Source organism: Armigeres subalbatus, chromosome 1, assembly GCF_024139115.2.
Source record: "Armigeres subalbatus isolate Guangzhou_Male chromosome 1, GZ_Asu_2, whole genome shotgun sequence".
Taxonomy (NCBI): domain Eukaryota; kingdom Metazoa; phylum Arthropoda; class Insecta; order Diptera; family Culicidae; genus Armigeres; species Armigeres subalbatus.
In genome coordinates, this window is record NC_085139.1 from 104970860 (window position 1) to 104990122 (window position 19263).

The 19263-nt window shown below is 39.2% G+C and overlaps 1 protein-coding gene across 1 annotated transcript; it reads right to left on the reverse strand.

The window, feature by feature from the left end:
• Nucleotides 1-6271: 6271 nt before the first annotated feature.
• On the reverse strand, nucleotides 6272-18780 carry LOC134204166 (exonuclease 1). Its single transcript, XM_062678992.1, has 3 exons — nucleotides 17197-18780; nucleotides 6476-7353; nucleotides 6272-6405 (listed from the first exon to the last, which is right to left on the reverse strand). The coding sequence occupies exons 1-3, from the start codon at nucleotides 18607-18609 to the stop codon at nucleotides 6390-6392; spliced, it is 2307 nt and encodes a 768-aa protein (XP_062534976.1). The 5' UTR covers nucleotides 18610-18780; the 3' UTR covers nucleotides 6272-6389.
• Nucleotides 18781-19263: the final 483 nt, after the last annotated feature.

The window sequence follows — 19263 nt, forward strand, 5'->3', positions numbered from 1 at the left end:
AATTCAATTCAAATCAAAATCCAATCCTAATCTAATCCAAATCCATTCGAAATCCATTCTAAATCCTCTACGTGATGAACTTATACCACAGACAAACAGACGTAACAGTTTGAACATTTTTCAGAAAAATCCATCGCCCAACTCCTCTACCACCATCTTGCGAGCATGTTGCACGAAACAAGGTTTCGTATGACATTGTCACCAGAAGGCGCTGGAGTGAAATGTCAAACTCGAAGGATTACGACGCTAGCGCCTCTAGTTGTGAAACGCGCAATCGATCAAATTCAAATTGGTCGTTGAAGTTATGGTTGATGGAAATTTCTCTAGTGTTACGTCTGTTTGTCTGTGCTTATACATTACATTCATAAAAATTCACGAAAATAAAGTTAATCTAATCTAAAACCAATCCAACCGAATTCGAATTTAAATCCCATCCAAACACAATCCAAATAGAATAAAAAATTGATGAGATTTTAGTAGGTAAATACAATGGTGCGGGTATGGAGCAATTTGTTATGATTCATCTTGTCTAACTTTGCTTCTCTTGCGGGTTGTACGGTTTTTTGTTGTTTGGATTTGGCTGAGCCATACACTCAAGTGCAACTCTCTAAGCGTTCAAGAAGGTTTGTGGTAATAAATACGACTTTAATACGATGTAATTTGGTGCGTTCACTTATCTGCCTGTTTTTCCAGATATTTCTTAAACTCGCAAAGGCAGCCCTTGCTTTCTTAAACCGTGCGCCTATGTCGATCTTGGTACCGCCGTCTGACGCAATTTGGCTACCAAAATATTGGAAGCTTTCAACATTTTCCACTGGTTGCCCGGCTACTGTGAAACTGGAAGGGGTCACCGTGTTTACATCCAACGATTTGGTTTTGTTGACGTTGATGACTAAACCTGCCGAGGAGTAGCGCTCGGCAAGGTCGTTGAGCTTACTCTGCATATCTGAATATATTGTAATATTTGGTCGAAGAAACCGCTGTTTGAAACCGCTTGTTGTTGACGTTAAGTTTATGTGGTTTGAAAGCATATAAAAACCGTTTGAAAGTTTTAAAAGATTCTACCATTCTCAACGCATCTGTTGAGCAGTGTTTAATCAGTCAGAATACGTGTATTTCCATCGTAATTTATTACACAGAAGCCTACCAGTCATCATTCCCGTAAGCAATCGCAAAGATGCAGTGCAACAAATGCTATCATACCGTTGATCGCAACAATGAACGCTTTACAGTATGTGAAGGCAATTGTGCGAAAGGGTACCACGCTGCCTGTTTAGGATTGTCGGAGGCAATGGTGTGTGCATTGTTATCCAAAAATATCATTTGGATGTGTGATGAGTGCCTGCAACGTTTTCGCACCGCTCGTGACGCCCAATACAAAATAGACTTTGTGCAGCATGATAAGTCGGCTACAGTTGAATCTGATATTGCCGAGTTGAAGAAAAAAGTGAATGATATAATGGACTCGCTTCCATCGGTTACTGCCCGACAAACACAACGTCAACAACCGACTAGAGCGGTTCATTCGACTCCTGTATCGTCATCATGTAGAGATATTCTTCTGGATGGCACAAAGGATTACGCTGATCTTAATTCGCAAAATTCTACAATCTTCGATGACGCCCCCAACATTTCCGCCGAGTATGCAGAAGAAACATTTTCTTTATTCTTCACAAATATTGAGATCCACACCGATGAAAAAGAAATTGATCGATTAGTACGTGAAAGCCTAGACTTTGATGTTTCAGATCAAATATACGTTAGGAAGCTGATTCCGAAGGGTAGACAATGGGGTAGTCAATGAATACCAAGTAAAGGGACTCTTGGAATTCGTTGACTTGCTCCAGAATGATGCGGAGCGTGACAATATGGTCCACACAGGATCTTCCGGCACGGAATCCGGCTTGCTGCCGCCGGAGAGTCGCATCGATCTTCTCCTGAATCCGGGCTAGGATAATTTTGCACAGAACTTTGAAAACGGTACACAGCAACATAATGCCTCACCAGTTATCGCATACAGTCAGGTCACCCTTTTTGGGTACCTCACTAAGATACCTTGCATCCAGTCGACCGGGAAAGTGGCGGTGTCCCAGATATTACGAAATAAACGATGCAGTAGTTGAGCGGATGTCATGGGGTCAGCTTTGAGCATCTCGGCTGATATGCGGTCGACCCCTGGGGCTTTATTCGATTTCATGCTTTGGATGGCTGTTTGAATCTCTAGCAGTGATGGAGCTTCGGTATTGACGCGTGTTATACATCGGATCCTAGGCAGATCATGCCGTGGTGGTGATGGCCTTGCTGGCACTTGAAAAAGTTGTTCGAAGTGCTCGAACCAGCGTTTCAGCTGGTCAGTTGGGTCGGTCAATAACTGATCATTCGCGTCTTTCACAGGCATCGATGCACCGGAGACGAGCCAGCCTCGGGTGGAAGTTTCCTTAATAAAGACATAAAAAAAAGCATCGTTGCATTCATCTTCGCCATGCTTAAGCGTCGTGAGATATCGTAGAGGAGGCGAATGTCCCCGTTGCGGCGGCTCTCTCTTCTTCGTCGGCCAGAGAGTCTGCCCACGCTCGCTTGTCCCGTCGACATGAGCGTTTTACTTCCTTCTCAAGAGCCGCGTATCGTTGACGGGCTAAGACTTTGGCTCCTCTGGTTTTTGATCGCTCTATCGCGGCTTTGGCTTCTCTTCGCTCCTCTAGCTTCCTCCAGGTCTCATCGGTAATCCATTGTTTTCTCTGGGTGCGTAGTTCGCCCAGATTGTTCTCGCTTTTGGCGATGAAGACATTCTTGATGGCGGTCCATTGGTCTTCCACGCTGCCACCTTGCGGAATATCTACGGCACGCGTCTCCAGTTCTTCAACGAAGGACCGTTTCACCGTGGCATCTTCCAGTCTGCGTGTGTTGAACTCCTCCTGCCGTCCAACTCTTTCCTCCTGCCGACGAATCCGCGCAATGCGCAGGCGTATTTCGCCGATGAGGAGGTGATGATCAGACGCGATATCGGCACTACGTATATTCCGTACATCAAGAAGGCTCTGTTTCCATTTTCGGCTGATGCAGATATGGTCGATTTAATTTTCTATAAAGCCGTCACGGGAGACCCACGTGACCTTGTGAACCGGTCGATGAGGGAAGAGTGATCCCCCGATCACCAAGTTGTTATTACCACAAAATTCTGCGAACAGCTCTCTGTTTTCGCTCATTTCTCCGAGACCATGGCGTCCCATAATGCGCTCATGGTTCGAGTTGTCGGATCCGATCTTCGCATTGAAGTCGCCCAAACAGATCTTGATATCACCCTTCGGAATTCTATCTACGACGGCATTGAGTTGACTGTAGAAGTTCTCTTTGTCTTGCAGATCGGCAGCATCGGTTGGCGCATAACATTGGATTATAGTAAGGTTTCGGACCCGTGTTCTAAATCTGGCAACGATTATCCTTTCACTTATAGGTTCCCACTTCATAAGCGCAGAGTGTAGGAAGCCAACTCCGCGGGGCTTCTTCTTCTTCTTCTTATTGGCATTACATCCCCACACTGGGACAGAGCCGCCTCGCAGCTTAGTGTTCATTAAGCACTTCCACAGTTATTAACTGCGAGGTTTCTAAGCCAGGCTACCATTTTTGCATTCGTATATCATGAGGCTAACACAATGATACTTTTATGCCCAGGGAAGTCGAGATAATTTCCAATCCGAAAATTGTCTAGACCGGCACCGGGAATCGAACCCAGCCACCCTCAGCATGGTCTTGCTTTTTGTAGCCGCGCGTCTTACCGCACGGCTAAGGAGGGCCCCCGCGGGGCTAGTTACGCCAATGAAATTATGTAGGGGTGATCGGGGCAATATGGGCCACCTAAGGAAATCGTTCCGAAAAGCGCTGAAAAGCTCAAAAAAACACCGTTCAAATGTAGTTGACTTATACTAGAGAATTTTACCTTTCATATTACGTCGATGAATGACGAAAAATGCGTTTGGAAATTGTTGGAATGCACTTTTGAAAATGTATTGATTTCAATGTGTGTTCCCGACTATACGGGGTGTCGTAATATATCGCATCACTTCACACCTGAATTATCTCAGTAACAGCTCTATTTTCAAGTGGTACAATTCTCACGAACCAACTAAACCAACATCTGGTTGCCATGCAATTTTAGTGACATTATTCTATAAAACGATGACACCATGCTGAGTGCATCGTCCGGCAAGTCGTTGCCAGCAAGAAGGTCAAATTACAGACCTCCTTGACGGCAACGTACCCTGCTGTGGGAACGCAACCCTTAACGCATACGTTGCATTTCATTATTTACAGTACAAGCATATATCAATCACCAATAGTCAATCGCAGTCCAGGCGTCTATCTCTTACTCTGTTTCCCACTCTTCTATCTCTGTTATTTTCTGTAGACTTATGTAGACTTAATTTAGAATAAAACTTATTTGGAAATAAAGCGAAACATTCAAGATTTAACATTCAACAGTGAAGGTGTAAGGTTGTTCTGACTACTGATGACAACCCATCATACGGCGCAGTTACAGGGGCAATATGAGCCACCAGGGATTGACTCCTAAAGTGAAAGAGCAAGTCTCTCACTTATCATCTATGTATACATATACGATATGAAGCATACCGCGAGAAACTTTTTTCGCAAGCTGTCACGATAGACAACTGATTCGGGATGTTATACCCCATGATAAATTTCTTTCAGAAAGCTCCAAATGCGGGGAGCACTGGCTCTGATGATGCATTCCTACTTGTTCTACACAGCTGTGCAGTAACCAACACGGAAGGAGCGAATAGAGATGTCGTAAAATCCCGATTAATCGATTAGTTACTAATCGATTACTCTTGATTCTTGTCGATTATTGAATCGATTAATCATTGTATAGTAATCGATTCAAAATTAATCGATTTTAACAACGATGAATCGATTAATCGAAATAATCAATTAATTTTCGACATCCTTATGATGTCGTAAAATTCTGATTAATCGATTAGTAACTAGTAATCGATTAATTTGTGAAGTAAGTAATCGAATTAATCGATTAATTTGCGACATCTCTAGGAGCGAAAACAAAGCGATTCCATTTTTTCGCACTTGTATACAAGTTTGATAAATTTGTTATCATGGCTTGTTATGATTCGGAACAGTTTTTGCTTCTCTTTTATCATTGTTCGTTATCTATTGAGAGCGATTTCTGCAAACCCTGTGAGCCACCATTTGGGGTAGAATGGGCCACCCTTCCAAAACCTTTATTTAGGCGAAAAAAGTATCGTAATATGGAAGAATATGATATTCCTACAACAGTTGTGAGTATTCTATACCAAATAAAATGAAAAAACTGCACAACAGCGGACTGAGGAGGAAGGAAGGAGCTCATCTTTTTTGCGAAACGATTTGATGCTTACAAGAAAAGTTATTAAGGAAACACTGAACCGTGGGAAATTCTATTTAACACGTAAAAGAATAACATCAATATCAATAATGAGCATTTTTGTTTTATACATAACTTTGCTTACAAAAGTCAAATCGCTTCGCAACAACAACTGTCTTTCAGTTTAGAAAGTGTTCTATAAAGTCGACGTGTTGCTTATATTCAAATAGTTCATGGGCCACCTCACGGAACGATCTTTTACATCAATATCGATTTCCATAGTAATTTTCATACAAACTTGAAATGACGTGTGCACATTTGATTGTCCAAATCTAAATCAGCTCAAAATTTAGGAGGTTTATTTAAATGGCAAATGCAATCGTTTAAGCATCGGGGAGCAAAAAAGTCAAAATTTGAATCACTCTAATGCCCATATTGCCCCCATAGAGACTGGTTTTGGAAAAAAAAAAGTTTTATGATAAATTCAGATTTGTATCAATATAAACATGTGTGCACAATATTCAATTTTAATATATCTTTTGATAGTGGTGTATTTTTGACCTATATTTTAATCAGTTTTGGGTCAAAACCTTATTTATAAACTTGAAATCTTGAAACTTGAAAATTTACATTTTCAAGTGTATTTTCATGTTTGAATTGAATTTTATTGCGGTTTTCACGTTGATGCATATGTGGAGCATCCTCTTAAAGATCGTATAAATTTTACATGATAAAAACTTGTCAATAAGCTCAAAATGAGGGTGGCTCATATTGCCCCGTATGTTCATATTGCCCCTACTGCCCCTATACCGAAATATGAATTACTACTAATATGAAATAAAATCTAGCTTTGAAGCTTGTCTCATTCGAGCCAGAGGAAAATCATCGCAACACTAATTGTTAGAAATCAATAAAAATTTATTAACACGTAAATTGTGATTAAACTTATAATAATAATTCTCAAATGCAAACTACTCATCTGGCAGTGTTTGATAAATTTGTCCCGCAAGTAATATCACTTCAATTGAACTCTGTGAAAAAAATCAAATGAAAATTATATTAGGTTCCATGTCACCATCACAAATCGAATTATATTCTTACTTTTTCTGGAATCCAAACATCGAAAGCTTGCTCTGATTTGGTCCAACGTCCTTTACACCTTTCTTCGAAAGTCCGACCCGCCGACAGGTTGCTTTCTTCTGACTGCTACTGCTGCCGCTCTTACCCATGCTAGGTGCTAATTTCTGACTAACAGTTATTGTATCTCGCGAATTCTCGTCACCATCGTCTTTAATCTCAACAACATCATTCTCTTCAGTAGGCTCAACATGCTGCGGCGTTTCCGTAGAGCAACCCGTACTCAACCGGTTCGGACCTTTTTTGGCAAACAGTGACACCCTAGAGATAGGCTTCTGTTGTTCGTCGGACTGATTTTCCTTTTGCGACGAACTGAAACCCTCCTCGGGTTCCTCCACGAAGCCACTGTCCAACTTCTCTACGCTTCGTTCCCCTTTGACTGGGGGAGCTGGAGAACTGCTGGATCCGTTGTGTGGAAACGGTCGTTGCTTCTTGGGCGTTTTTTCGCCTCTTGCTTCCGGTGAGAGCAGGTACACGCTGGTTGTTTGAACAGGACTTGTTTCCTCCTGTATTTCGAGCATAGGTTGGTTATCATTTTTATCGGCGGACGGGGATGTCGAGAGATTGCTTACAGTGGTTATCAGTTGGCTAGACGATGAAGTCGAGAAGAATCGACTGATCACTTTCTGGCTATCATTTCCCAAAACAGTCCGTTTGAAGCGGCTGAGCTTCTCAGTTTTGGATGTCAGTTGGAGAATAGGTTTGGTGTCGTATTCGATTTTCTTTACAGGACTAACCTGCCGTAAAAGGGAACTATTTTCTGCCGTGATTTTAAGCGGCGACTTCAGTGCGTTCGATTCTGCGAATTGTTCCTGGACTGGAACTGGAGCCGTGGATTTTACCTGTAGCAATAAAAACATGTTAACTAAAAATTCAATCGGCGGCATACTCCGTTTGGCATAATGCCATCTGGCATAAGGACTGTTTGGTATAATGTGCACGCGGGAGGCTAAATTGAAGGCCGTTCGATAAAGTATTTGAAGTAACACATACGTTCCATAGAGTAGTAAAGAAAGCATTAATTTTATTTACGTGGCTATAAAAGCTAAGCCACATAATGTAGAGAAAGCAACGAAACACATTTGGCCTTATATCGGGCAAATGCGAGCAAAACATATTGTTTTGCCTTCTTCCTCTTCTTCTTATTGGCATTACATCCCCACACTGGGACAGAGCCGCCTCGCAGCTTAGTGTTCATTAAGCACTTCCACAGTTATTAACTGCGAGGTTTCTAAACCAAGTTACCATTTTTGCATTTGTATATCATGAGGCTAACACGATGATACTTTTATGCCCAGGGAAGTCGGGACAATTTCCAATCCGAAAACTGCCTAGACCGGCACCGGGAATCGAACCCAGCCACCCTCAGCATGGTCTTGCTTTGTAGCCGCGCGTCTTACCGCACGGCCAAGGAGGGCCCCATTGTTTTGCCTTATAACGGGTAAATACGAGCAGGTCAAGAAAGTAAAATAACATATTGGGATGAATATTGCCCGTTGCATCAATTTTTAGACTCTGGCGCAACTTCGTTTTGCTTTAAATTTTCAGCGTGCACACCAATACATTCAAGCTTTCTTTGTAATTGTTTTTTTGTTGTTGATATTCATCGGACACACGTGTTTTTGTTTACTCAAACAAACAGCAAACAGTGGTTATTCATTTGTATGTCATACACGGGGAAAATATTCACGCAAATAATTTTCGCGCAGGAGTCTAATAAGGCGGAATCTGCGCAATAATATTCATGCAATAGTTATTCATAATGCTTACAGATGTGTGATCAAGCAACTATTATGTAGGGTACGGCAGATCACTCCATTAACAGGACACTAGATGTGTTGAGTACGCCCTTGCCGTACATGCGCACCTTCTCATCCAATATGCACCATTTGCTCACACCAACGTACGTAGGTATATTTCGTACCTCACGCCCGAGATCGTTAGATATATGTCACAGGTTGGGGAGGTATTGTATAATTAAAATCATATCACTCGTCAATAGAAACGTCTCGTGGCATTTAATGTTAGCTCGAACTAAAAATCAGAAGGGTTATATACAAGATACGACCGCCCGACGTAAACTACGTAGAACAGATCATAAGATAATTATTTTGGTTAGATCCTAGAGTGATTGAAATTTTGACTTTGGTGCTCCCTTTTTGGTGCTCATTTGCTGTTTTGGTGAGCCTCCTAAATTTTCAACTGAATTGGTTATAATATAACTCAGTACGAGCAGTTTGAAGTTTGTATGGAAATTACTATAGAAAGCGCCCCGTATGTGAGAGATCGTTTCGTGAGACGGATCATTAACTATTTAGGGGGAGATCTCCCAACGCCGGACACCTCCCAATACCGGACACTCCTTAAAACGACACTACTTGCAGAGGTCCCTCCTTCATCTTATTAAGTACAAAAGGAAGCTATTGAAAAGGTTTCTAACGGCAAGTAATAAAAATTCTTCACACCTATTTTGTTACACTTACTTCAATTCAATTGTTTCTTCTTGCTGAGAAAGCCACATAAATTATCAGAAACAAAAATTGAAGAGGACATTGAAAAAGGTGGGAATTTGGATTAGGATGTAAAAAATTTAGTTGAAGAGTCAAATAAGCTCCACTAACAATTGTTAAGAAAATTATTTTGAACTTTTTAGTGGAATGTCTTCACTTGTCATAAGACGAGTTTGTACAATCCCATTGAATTCCACCACTTAATTGTATCTCGACAGATACGTATTTCGACCTCAACAGTAAGGCCGTCTTCAGTATCTCGTACTTGACTCGACTTGTCGAGTCCAAGTCGGGTCAATTATGAGATACTGAAGACGGCCTTACTGTTGAGGTCGAAATACGTATCTGTCAAGATACAATTAAGTGGTGGAATTCAATAGGATTGTACAAACTCGTCTTATGACAAGTGTCCACTAAAAATTTTCAATATTGTAAATTTACAACTTAAAGCACGTGGAAAATATTACTATTCTGAATGATGTCTTTACTCATGTAACAGGAACTTAGTCACATTTGAACATGATGCAATAGTGTCCGGTACTAGGAGACATTTTTCTGAATCGTAAAATTTTTCATCAAAATTGATCGTTGAGAAACGTGTTCAAATGATAAAATATAGTTTGTATGAATCATCAATGGTCAAAAGTCATATTTTGCGTTTCTTTCTTCTATCTATTCTTCCTTTGAGGCAATATAACTGACGAAGAGGATGACCGATTTGTGAGATTTCCTCACTAATCGATTCATATTGATATCAGCTGTGTTTCTATTCTATATGTAAAAGGTTAGTCAATTTTATAAGAAAATTTGAGAAAATTGTCAAAATACAATATTAGGGCGAATTTGGAGAAAACCTAATGCGATCGCTCCAAAAAATGATCTAGAGTGCGGCGTCGCAATCAACGCAGAAAAAGACATTTCGAACGTTAAACGTAAAAACCCGAGCAACGCAGGGTACGTTCTGCTAGTATGGTATAATTGGAAACTTAATCCGGATAGTTAGTTTTTTTTTGTTAAATGGCTTATGTGTCCGGCATTAGAGGATCTCCCCCTAAATATAATCAACCCGAAGACTTCGTAGAATATTACTAATTCTGTAAGACGGTTATTGTTGCGAACCGATCGGATTTTCGTAAGCAAAGTTATAAAGAAAATTAAAATGCCCATTATTGATATGTTATTCTTTAACGTGCTCAATTGAATTTCCCACGAATTAGTATTTCCTTAATAATTTTGCTTGCAAGCAGCGAATTGTCTCGCAATAAAGACGATTTATTCACTTGCTAAATTTCCTATGTTGCCAAAGTACTCACAGATTTAAATATTAATGAGCAACGTTGCAAAGCGGGTTTCCAAAAAAAATTGCTGTTCCTAGTAATTCTCATACAAACTTCAAACCGCGCGTGCGTGCTTAGTCAAAATACAACCATTGGGATGTGGGATATATGATGTCGGGAAGTAGCGAGGTTTGTTTTGGTAAACGTTTTGCCGCGTGTAATGTGTAGTTTTTCCGCAAATCATGTTCGATCGCACACCAATCCATTTATTGTCGGCGTAGCACCAAGTTAGAATTCGGAAGTCGGGACTTCCGAACCGAACTTTCTTCCGAAGTTTTATTTGTCAAACTAATTGATGCGTTGTTTAGCGCATCTTTAGGCGAATCCAGCGCACTACTTCCGAAGTTGGGAAAGTTGCCTGTATCTGGAGAAAAATCCAACTTCGGCATAAAAAGCGGTATAAATTTATTCCGGATACACAATATGTTTCGAACAAAATTGGCGTAACTCACTATATGTGAAAATGGTTGGATATGACAATTTAAAATTTTCATTTAAAATTTATTATTTATTTAATTTATTTATTATTTATTATATAATTTATTTATTATATATTTGTTTCGATTGTTATTTGACTTAGAGTGATTAATGCATTTCATAGTTAATTGCCTATTAAATGCCGATTAAATGCTTTTGAAGTGTTATTTTAAAGGGATGTTGCCTAAATAGTAGGATACACGCTAACTCTCACCTACTCAGTGACTGAGTAAAATTGCATTGCTCTTTCTATTTTTTATCTCTTTCTATACCACAGAAATTTTACTCAATTTCCGTCAAACAAGTTAGAGTGTAACCTTGTTTAAAGTTGATAATCAATTTTAATATTCACCTCTTGCTTACATGAACATGTCCAGCATCTGTAGCACTTTTTCACAAGCACTACCTTGTTGCTCCAACCACGATCATTGCTCTGGTTCTATTTTGTACTTTTTGTGCGAATCACCGCACAAAAGTAGAGCGCAAGAACCAACCGCAGACGGCGATCGTAACGAAACTGTGAAATTTTACTGGGTTGGTGAAGATTTGGGTTTTTTAATGTTTTTACGTTGATAATCGATAGTTCCAATAGGCTTTAAAAATTGCTGGAGAGTTGCCGATTCGATTGATAATAAAATCTCGAAAATCCATTGAAAGATAAAGGAGCTATTAGCGTTTGAAATCTATCCTAATTTCGTGACGGTCTCGAATTTGGAAATTTCCGTTTTACACCCTGTATCAGAGTTTTCCCCTTAGACGTAGTTTACGTCAAAAGTGAAATCTACTTAATCTATATTCTACATCTTCGGTTGACTTACATAGCTCAAGTTAAAGGTAATAATAGTCTATTATGAATTAGAGCTAAATTGAAATTATTGAAAACTTTTTTCTCTTAAATAGTAAAAGTATACAGCTGAATTATCTCTAACCTTAAACCTACGCTACACTAGACCTACATGCAAAGGTAATTAAAAATAGTTGAATAATATGTACAAGTACTCCACGATGTTGTTTAGTACGGATATTATAGTTACAGATATTAATGCATAAGCATCATCAGTAGGAATTCCGTAACCGCCTAGCCTATTCGACACACTGTGACTGTACCCATTCCGTGAACCCTGCATGGTGGAACTAACTATACGTAGGGGGACAAGGGGCAATATGGACACCCTAAGGTTTTAATCAATTTTAGGTGATTTAAATTGAATATCATTCGGATTTCTAGCAATTACATGATACTATTACTCGTTAACTACCAGTTCTGTTTTGAATCGTATTGAAAATAAGGCAATTTCAATTAAATAGGACGATTTTGTAATAGTTAATTTTTCACTACTCTCGGGAAGGTATCGGGGTAGATTGGACACCCCCATGGGGCAGTATGGACACCCTTATAAAACATGAAGAAAATTATCTTACTTGGGATTATATGCCATTGTAACCTATTTCATGGATCATCCAACATAAATATTACCCAATTGTTCATCTTCCTGTCATGATTTTGTATGAGACACCTAAAATTGTGTTTGGATCATCAACATCCGAAAATCTATTTCCCTCTTCTTAAGCGAGGTCATGTATGGTCGTTTTCTATATTAATTCCATGACGAATAGAAGAAGATTGATTACGTAACGCAAAAATATGCCACTTTCAGTCGGTCTCATACATGTATGTCGAACTTTTTGTATGAAGCATATGATTGTTTTTATATGGATCCTCACACTTATTACACTTATCAATTGTCTCTACTCTAAGCATTGCATAATCTATGCATACTCTTAGTCGCTCTACTGGCATCGCCAATCCTTCCAATGAGTTGTACCGATCAACTTTCCCAACGAGATTGCCAAATCTATACAAAACACTTCCTTTTTTGTCGCACTTTCAGCGACTTTTATGGTATATATATGCTTCTATGGTATATATGTCATGTACTGGAACTTTTATAGCGATTTATAATTCCGCACCATAATAACACGAAAATAACACGATATGGAAGCTAAGTTCGATGAGCTTGAGGTTATGTTTTTAATTTTTAAGGTGTCAGTTCTACCCCCATATAGAGTGTTCAGTTTGCCCCAACAGGTGAACAAATTTAAAAACTGTTGGAAATTTTGTAAAAATCAAGGAAACTTGTCACGAATGCATGCCAGAGCACTGTAAATAACAGAATTTTGCTATGGGATGACCAATAATTGAGAAATCATCTTCTGTGGTAAAGTAAAGCTTATTTTATAGGAGGTGAAACTTATAATTTTTAACCATTTGGAAGACATTCTAACTTTTTTGTCAAATTTATGCACTAAGAAAATAAAACAATGGCTTCTACGCTATAAATTAGTTGTTTATGAAAGGATTATAGAGTTCGCTGTATTGAAAGTAGAAAAATGATTGAATTAACAAGAATATTGGGGGTGTCCAATCTGCCCCGGGTGTTCATAATGCCCCCTGGTCCCCTGTATTGTAAAATGTTACAGGAATATAATAATACTCTGATCAATGAACGTAATACCCATTCATTCGGTTGTTCTCTTTGGTGTTATTTTATCGGAAATCATCTCGTGCAATTAGTTGGCAAGGCCAACAAGATGTGTACGTAAGAAATGAAATGTTCTTATTCTAATACGTTATCTAAATAAATATTATTTGCATAACATTGAACGTGCTGCTTACAACATGGTGTCAGATAATTTGCTCCTCACCCCAACACTTATTTTCAAGATTAGATTATAGAATATAGGGCAAGCGGAATTTAAAGTAAGCAAGTCGTTTTCTACACTCTAAATAATCATCACGTCATATTCACGTGAAAAATCACGTAACTGATCTGTCTTGAACAAACTACGATTGTTACGTGACTTTAGTAATGTCCACCTGAAATTCACGTAACTTTTACTAAAAATCTTGGTGAATATGTTTGTATGTACTCGTAAACAATTTAAGTGAGATTGTGTTAGTGTGATTGCAGCTTCGGCATTTACGAAAAACCAGCAGTGTAAACAATCTTCACGTCAGATTTACCTGAAAACAAACGTGGTTATCATCCACCATACTTTTCACGTGAGATTGACTTGACAATCACGTAAGAATGAATGACACATAACCTAAACATAATTAAGCTGCGCAGAGGTAAGCGATTTTTTAGGTGCAACTAGGCGAGAATTTTCCGAACCTGCAATTCCCTCCTTGGTATTATAACCGGCAAAAAAATATCAACGGAAGTCACATGAAATTTAGAAGATTTGTAGAAAAGTGATATGGAAGAAGCTTAAGCTACATGAAGTCTAGAAATACAGTTTTTCGGTAGCATTAGTACAAAAATTTTATTTCAGATTTCAACTTCCAAGGGTGGAGAAAGAAACTAGTTTCAACATTTCTGACCAAACCTGATAAATTTAATTCGACATTGGTCAGTAACTTTGATTTGTTCTCCAACAGTGTTTTAGCGGGTCTACTACGAAAGGCCGAATCACAAAAGGCCGAATCACGAATGGCCGAATTACAAAAGGCCGAAAGCAAAAAAGGCCGAATGCACAAAAGGCCGAAACCACAAAAGGCCGAAATCACATAAGGCTGAATCACAAAGGCCGAAACCACAAAGGCCGAATCATTAAAGGCCGAATAAAATCGGCAGACCAACAAAGTTTACCGGAGCGCGCGCGCTCGCTCCGGTCCACTTTGTTGGTCTGCCGATTTTATTCAGACTTTTTTTTATTCAAATACTTAATATAATTTAGAATATGCGGATTATTTTGTGATTTCTCAGTGAAGTCTTGTGAAGTCAGTTTCTTTTAAATTGGGAGAAAATGATATGCATTGAGGAACACCGCGTTACTGCAAGTTATACAGCTTTTGGTCAAAAGCATAATAATTGAAAAAAGTCTATTTTATTTAGCTTCTGATGTCGCAATTAGATCATGAGTAGTGTGCATCATTAGCACAATGCTCAACCATGCATCATGAAGCGCACAACTCCTAAATTGATGCAAATCGGCAATTCGATTCTGTGAGCCATGAATCCGGTGGAATTTAACTCGGGCTCTTGCATTAGATTTGGGAATTTAACTTTTCCTGATAATGATTACTACGTAATGATTACTACGTCAGCAAAGGAAGAAAAAAGAGAGCTCTTGGATTACTCCGTTACTTTAAAGTGATAATATTTATCCGTATGTTCATGCTTTCATTACTGCAATGAAGATTGATCTATTATGCAATATATAAGGAATCAAATTGACTCTGTAAACACCGTCATACAACTTCTTTCAATTGAAAAATTGAGCTTCGACGTTGAACTGACGTTAAATACCTCAACTGAATAAGATTGATTAAGATCGCTGCTAGTAGTTGCAAAACACGTGGCCAAGTTTTTTTTAATAGGGCAGCATAATATAAGTAAACGTAAATTTGTCAATATTCCAAGTTCTCTTAATTGAAAGATTGAAACTTTTTGTAATGATTCGGCCTTTTGTGTTATTCGGCCTTTTGAGATTCGGCCTTTTGTATCATTCGGCCTTTCGTGGTTCGGCCTTCTGGGTTTTCGGCCTTTTGTGGTATGCTAGAACATTTTCGGCCTTTTGTGATTCGGCCTTATGTGGTTCGGCCTTTTGTGATTCGGCCTTTTGTACTGATCCCGTTTTAGCGATAACTCCGAAGCGCAATAATGGCCGAATGACGTCATTCCGCATCAAATGCATTTCAACGCATCAAGCGTATCAACAACGCGAAGAGGTCTCCTATTTACGGCTGCGGGTAGTAAATAACTTATATTGCATTCATTAAAAACAAAACAATTTTGCAATATATTTCAAAGCATATAGTGGTTACCTGATATCATGTAGCTTTCACTAAAAGTTCACGTAACCAGTACGTATAAATCACGTAAGGTTCACCTGATCAAACACGTAACTACTTTCAAACTTCACGTCATTAGTACTGGAAAATCCAGTCAGATTCACCTGATAAATCACGTAACTCAACGAAGCTAAATTTTGTTCAGGTTACATGCCATTCAGGTCACTCTTACGTGAAAAGTGCGGTGGATGAGAACCACATTTGTTTTCAGGTAAACATGACGTGAGGATTTTTCAGAGTGTATGAGTTCTGTCAAAATTACCATTAATTCAATCATTGGATTGCGTTATGCTGAATAATTATTAAGAGCCTGGTGACTCATGTGAGTTATGACAAATGTCAAACGGCCAATTTGGTACCGCATACAACACATTATACCAAACGGCATTATACCTCCAATTCAATCTTCCCATAGAAGATCAGAAAAAATTAGGGCTGTGCAAATATCGATAAAATCGATATTATCGGATGAAATTTATCGATACGATAGCCGATATCATTTAACTCATATATCGCCGATATCGATAAATCTTTGTAATCGATTTAAAAAATGATGATGCCAATTAAATCAACTAAAAACTACATACACTAGCTCACTGCTGTGTCTGGTGTTGAGAATATGGACTTATCAGGACGACGGAGGTCCTTCGTAGCTCTGTAAGGAAAGCACCTGGCTAACATACTGGGGTCATGGCTTCAAGCTCCACCGAAGGAAGTAGTTACGCTCCAATACATTTTTCGAACTATGTAAATCTTTCACGTGTTGGCAAAAACTAGTTTTCAAACATAGTATTTAATTTCCAAACCGGGTGGTCAATACCCGGAAAATAGGCACTTAACTTTGATTCAACCATCCTTCTACTGTTGTCGATGTCGGTTCCATTGGAAAGACTGTTTTCAAAGGCAGGTCGTATACTCTGCTATTCTCGAAGTAGTTTGGATCCTGAACGAAGGATGTAAGTGAAAAAGAGAGCAAAATGTTAAATTGTTGTTTTATGCTCATAGAATATTACATAACCCGATTTTATTATCCCCAGTCAAATTTGGGGTGATAAAATAGGAAAAAGACAAAAGCAAAAAAAAATATAATATTCTTTTCTAATGTATGAATGATTTTATGCATTGGGAAGGCAAAATACGTGAACGAAAAGGCTTACAAAACCATTGACATGGACTTTATTTCATAAAAATCATTGTTGTTTCCGGTGCTGTTACCGAGATGAATAAGAACGACTAAAATTCTCATTTTTTTTTTTAAGATGACCAAATAGGGTCACAAACGTGATAAAATCGGGAACGAAATCGAAGAATGACAAAATCGAATCAACACTGTATTTTTTTTTATTTATCGGATATCGATCCGATATCCGATATTTTCAAACCCGATATATCGTCGATACCGATATAATACCAAATGAATATCGCCGATATCGATGAACCTTTTATGTGCACAGTCCTAGAAAAAATGATGCAATGTTTGACCGTGTGTACAAATTTACTTACATGGAAAGGATTTCTCCGAGGCAGGTTACTTTTCTCTTCAATCTCCTCGGCGTTGACTGTCTGTTTCTGTTGTACAGCAACCGTACTCAAACAAAACCGTTTCGGCGCGGGTTCCTGATCTTTCGGTACGATTCCGTACAACTGTAGGATGTCGTCGATGGATTCCTTCTCCGTTTCTTCAACATGAGTCCCTGTAACCGAACGCCTGGCAGCCTCCAGCTGAAATACATTTCGCACTTTAACCTCCTCGTGGATCTCGATATGTTGACTCCTACGTCCCTGGTAGGAACCTTTCCAAATGCTGGAATGTTTAGTCACGGCGGTTTGCTTCCAATTTGAAGTTTGGCCCCCCGTTGCTCGGCATTTCGGATCATCCGGATGCCAATTGTCCAATCTTTTCATTGTAAACGGATTCAAATTTCCTAAGGCCATCTGGAAAGCCATTTCGTCATCAAGAAAGCTTCCTGCATTACAGCACAATGTCGGGTCTGTTCCCATAACTTCCGGCTCGTTCAACCGGGTCTGCTTTCGTTCCAAAGGATCAAAAACCACCATATGTTTGAAGGTGGCATCGGCTTTTAAAAATTCCAATTTGTATTCCTCCGAAACTTCCAGTTGTCTCATGTTTAAATAAGCCGGAATTTTCGAGAGAGCTCTACGGATATCCGTATCCTCCGTCGTCAATACAAATTTCCGAGCCTTAGCCAGTCCAATCCCGGGAAGAGATTCCAAATAGTCGCAACCGGAAAGAATACACATATAACGGAACTTGTCAAATGTATACTTCTCTTCCTTACAACCCATCGCCAGGTACAACTTCTCCGCTTCGATTAATAAACCACTTCCGGTCAGATCTAACTTGAATAACACCTTGCTACATCCAAACAGCATCAAATCCGAGTCTTCCGTAATCACAGCTTGGGCGATATTCTTTTGGTTCAAATAAGCCAGCTGAGCATCGGCCTCATATGGTGCCACTACGCAGTCCACGTTCCTCTTCCGACATTCCTGGATCAGCTGCAGTGCCATCTCGTGGGTGATGTCCACACACCGTCGCAGATAACTCTTGGCTTCCTCCGTTTTGCCCACTCGCAACAGCTCGGCTGCCCGTTTCTTGGAGTTATCCCTGGTCTCTCTTCGTTTCGCTTCAGTCATTGCCTTGGCCGGGAGATGCCTCCCATCGAACACCAAAATCGGTTTAATGTCGTGCGAGAGCAACATGTTTACGTATTTCAGACAGTACTGGATGTGGATGTCGGTTTGCTCGCCCCGGGCCAGTTTGTCCGCACAGGCAAAGGCCCCCTTGTGCAACCAACAGTAGCTGTCAATGGCGACACATTGGCCGCGAAGATCCCGCAGGTGGAAACGGCTGGATGCTTTTTCCAGAAAAGGAATCAAACCGGTTATTCCCATGGTAAACGGTGGAACTTTGAATCAAAACTTTATCTCATCACAGGAAGCACAAACTATGGAACATAAAATGAGGGTTTTCCTATTACTTTTTGCTGTAAAAGACAATTTACTCGGTAAAATACTAGAACTTGAAGCCGAATGTAAACAAACTTGATTGTTCCGATTTGCGCGCCGACGTCACAGGGATGCCAGAAGATATTTTCATATGTCTTCACAGTCTTTTAAAAATGTCTTCAAATGTCTTCAATATTAAAATTCTCGTTAAAATTACGATTATTAGCGAGAAATTTCAAAATCCAATAGGTTTGTAAATTCAATAATCTCCTTGTTTTACTGATGTGGAATAATGTTTATTTTTTTAACATTCAAATTGTTAGAATTCAAGAGAATATTCTTTAAAATTATTTAATTTTTTATTATAAACGAGTTTCCCCTGGATTTTGTACTGAGTCGTAATTTTAACTGAATTTTCACGTGGAATTCTTCCAAATTTCTTTTTAAAGAAACCCTGCTGGGATTCAAAATTTATTGTGAAATACTTGAAGAAACATCCAGAGAATTTTCTGAAGGAACTTCCGGTAAAATTTCTAGATCAACTTCCGGATAAATTCCTGATGGAGCTTCTTATAACTTATACTAATTTCTTTTGGATGA

Bases quoted from the DNA above. Each gene is read 5' to 3' on its own strand.
- LOC134204166 (XM_062678992.1), bottom strand. From the start codon at position 18,609: ATGGGAATAACCGGTTTGATTCCTTTTCTGGAAAAAGCATCCAGCCGT. The intron at 7,354-17,196 runs GTAAGTAAATTT...TTATTGCTACAG, and splicing joins CTCGGAGAAATCCTTTCCAT to GTAAAATCCACGGCTCCAGT.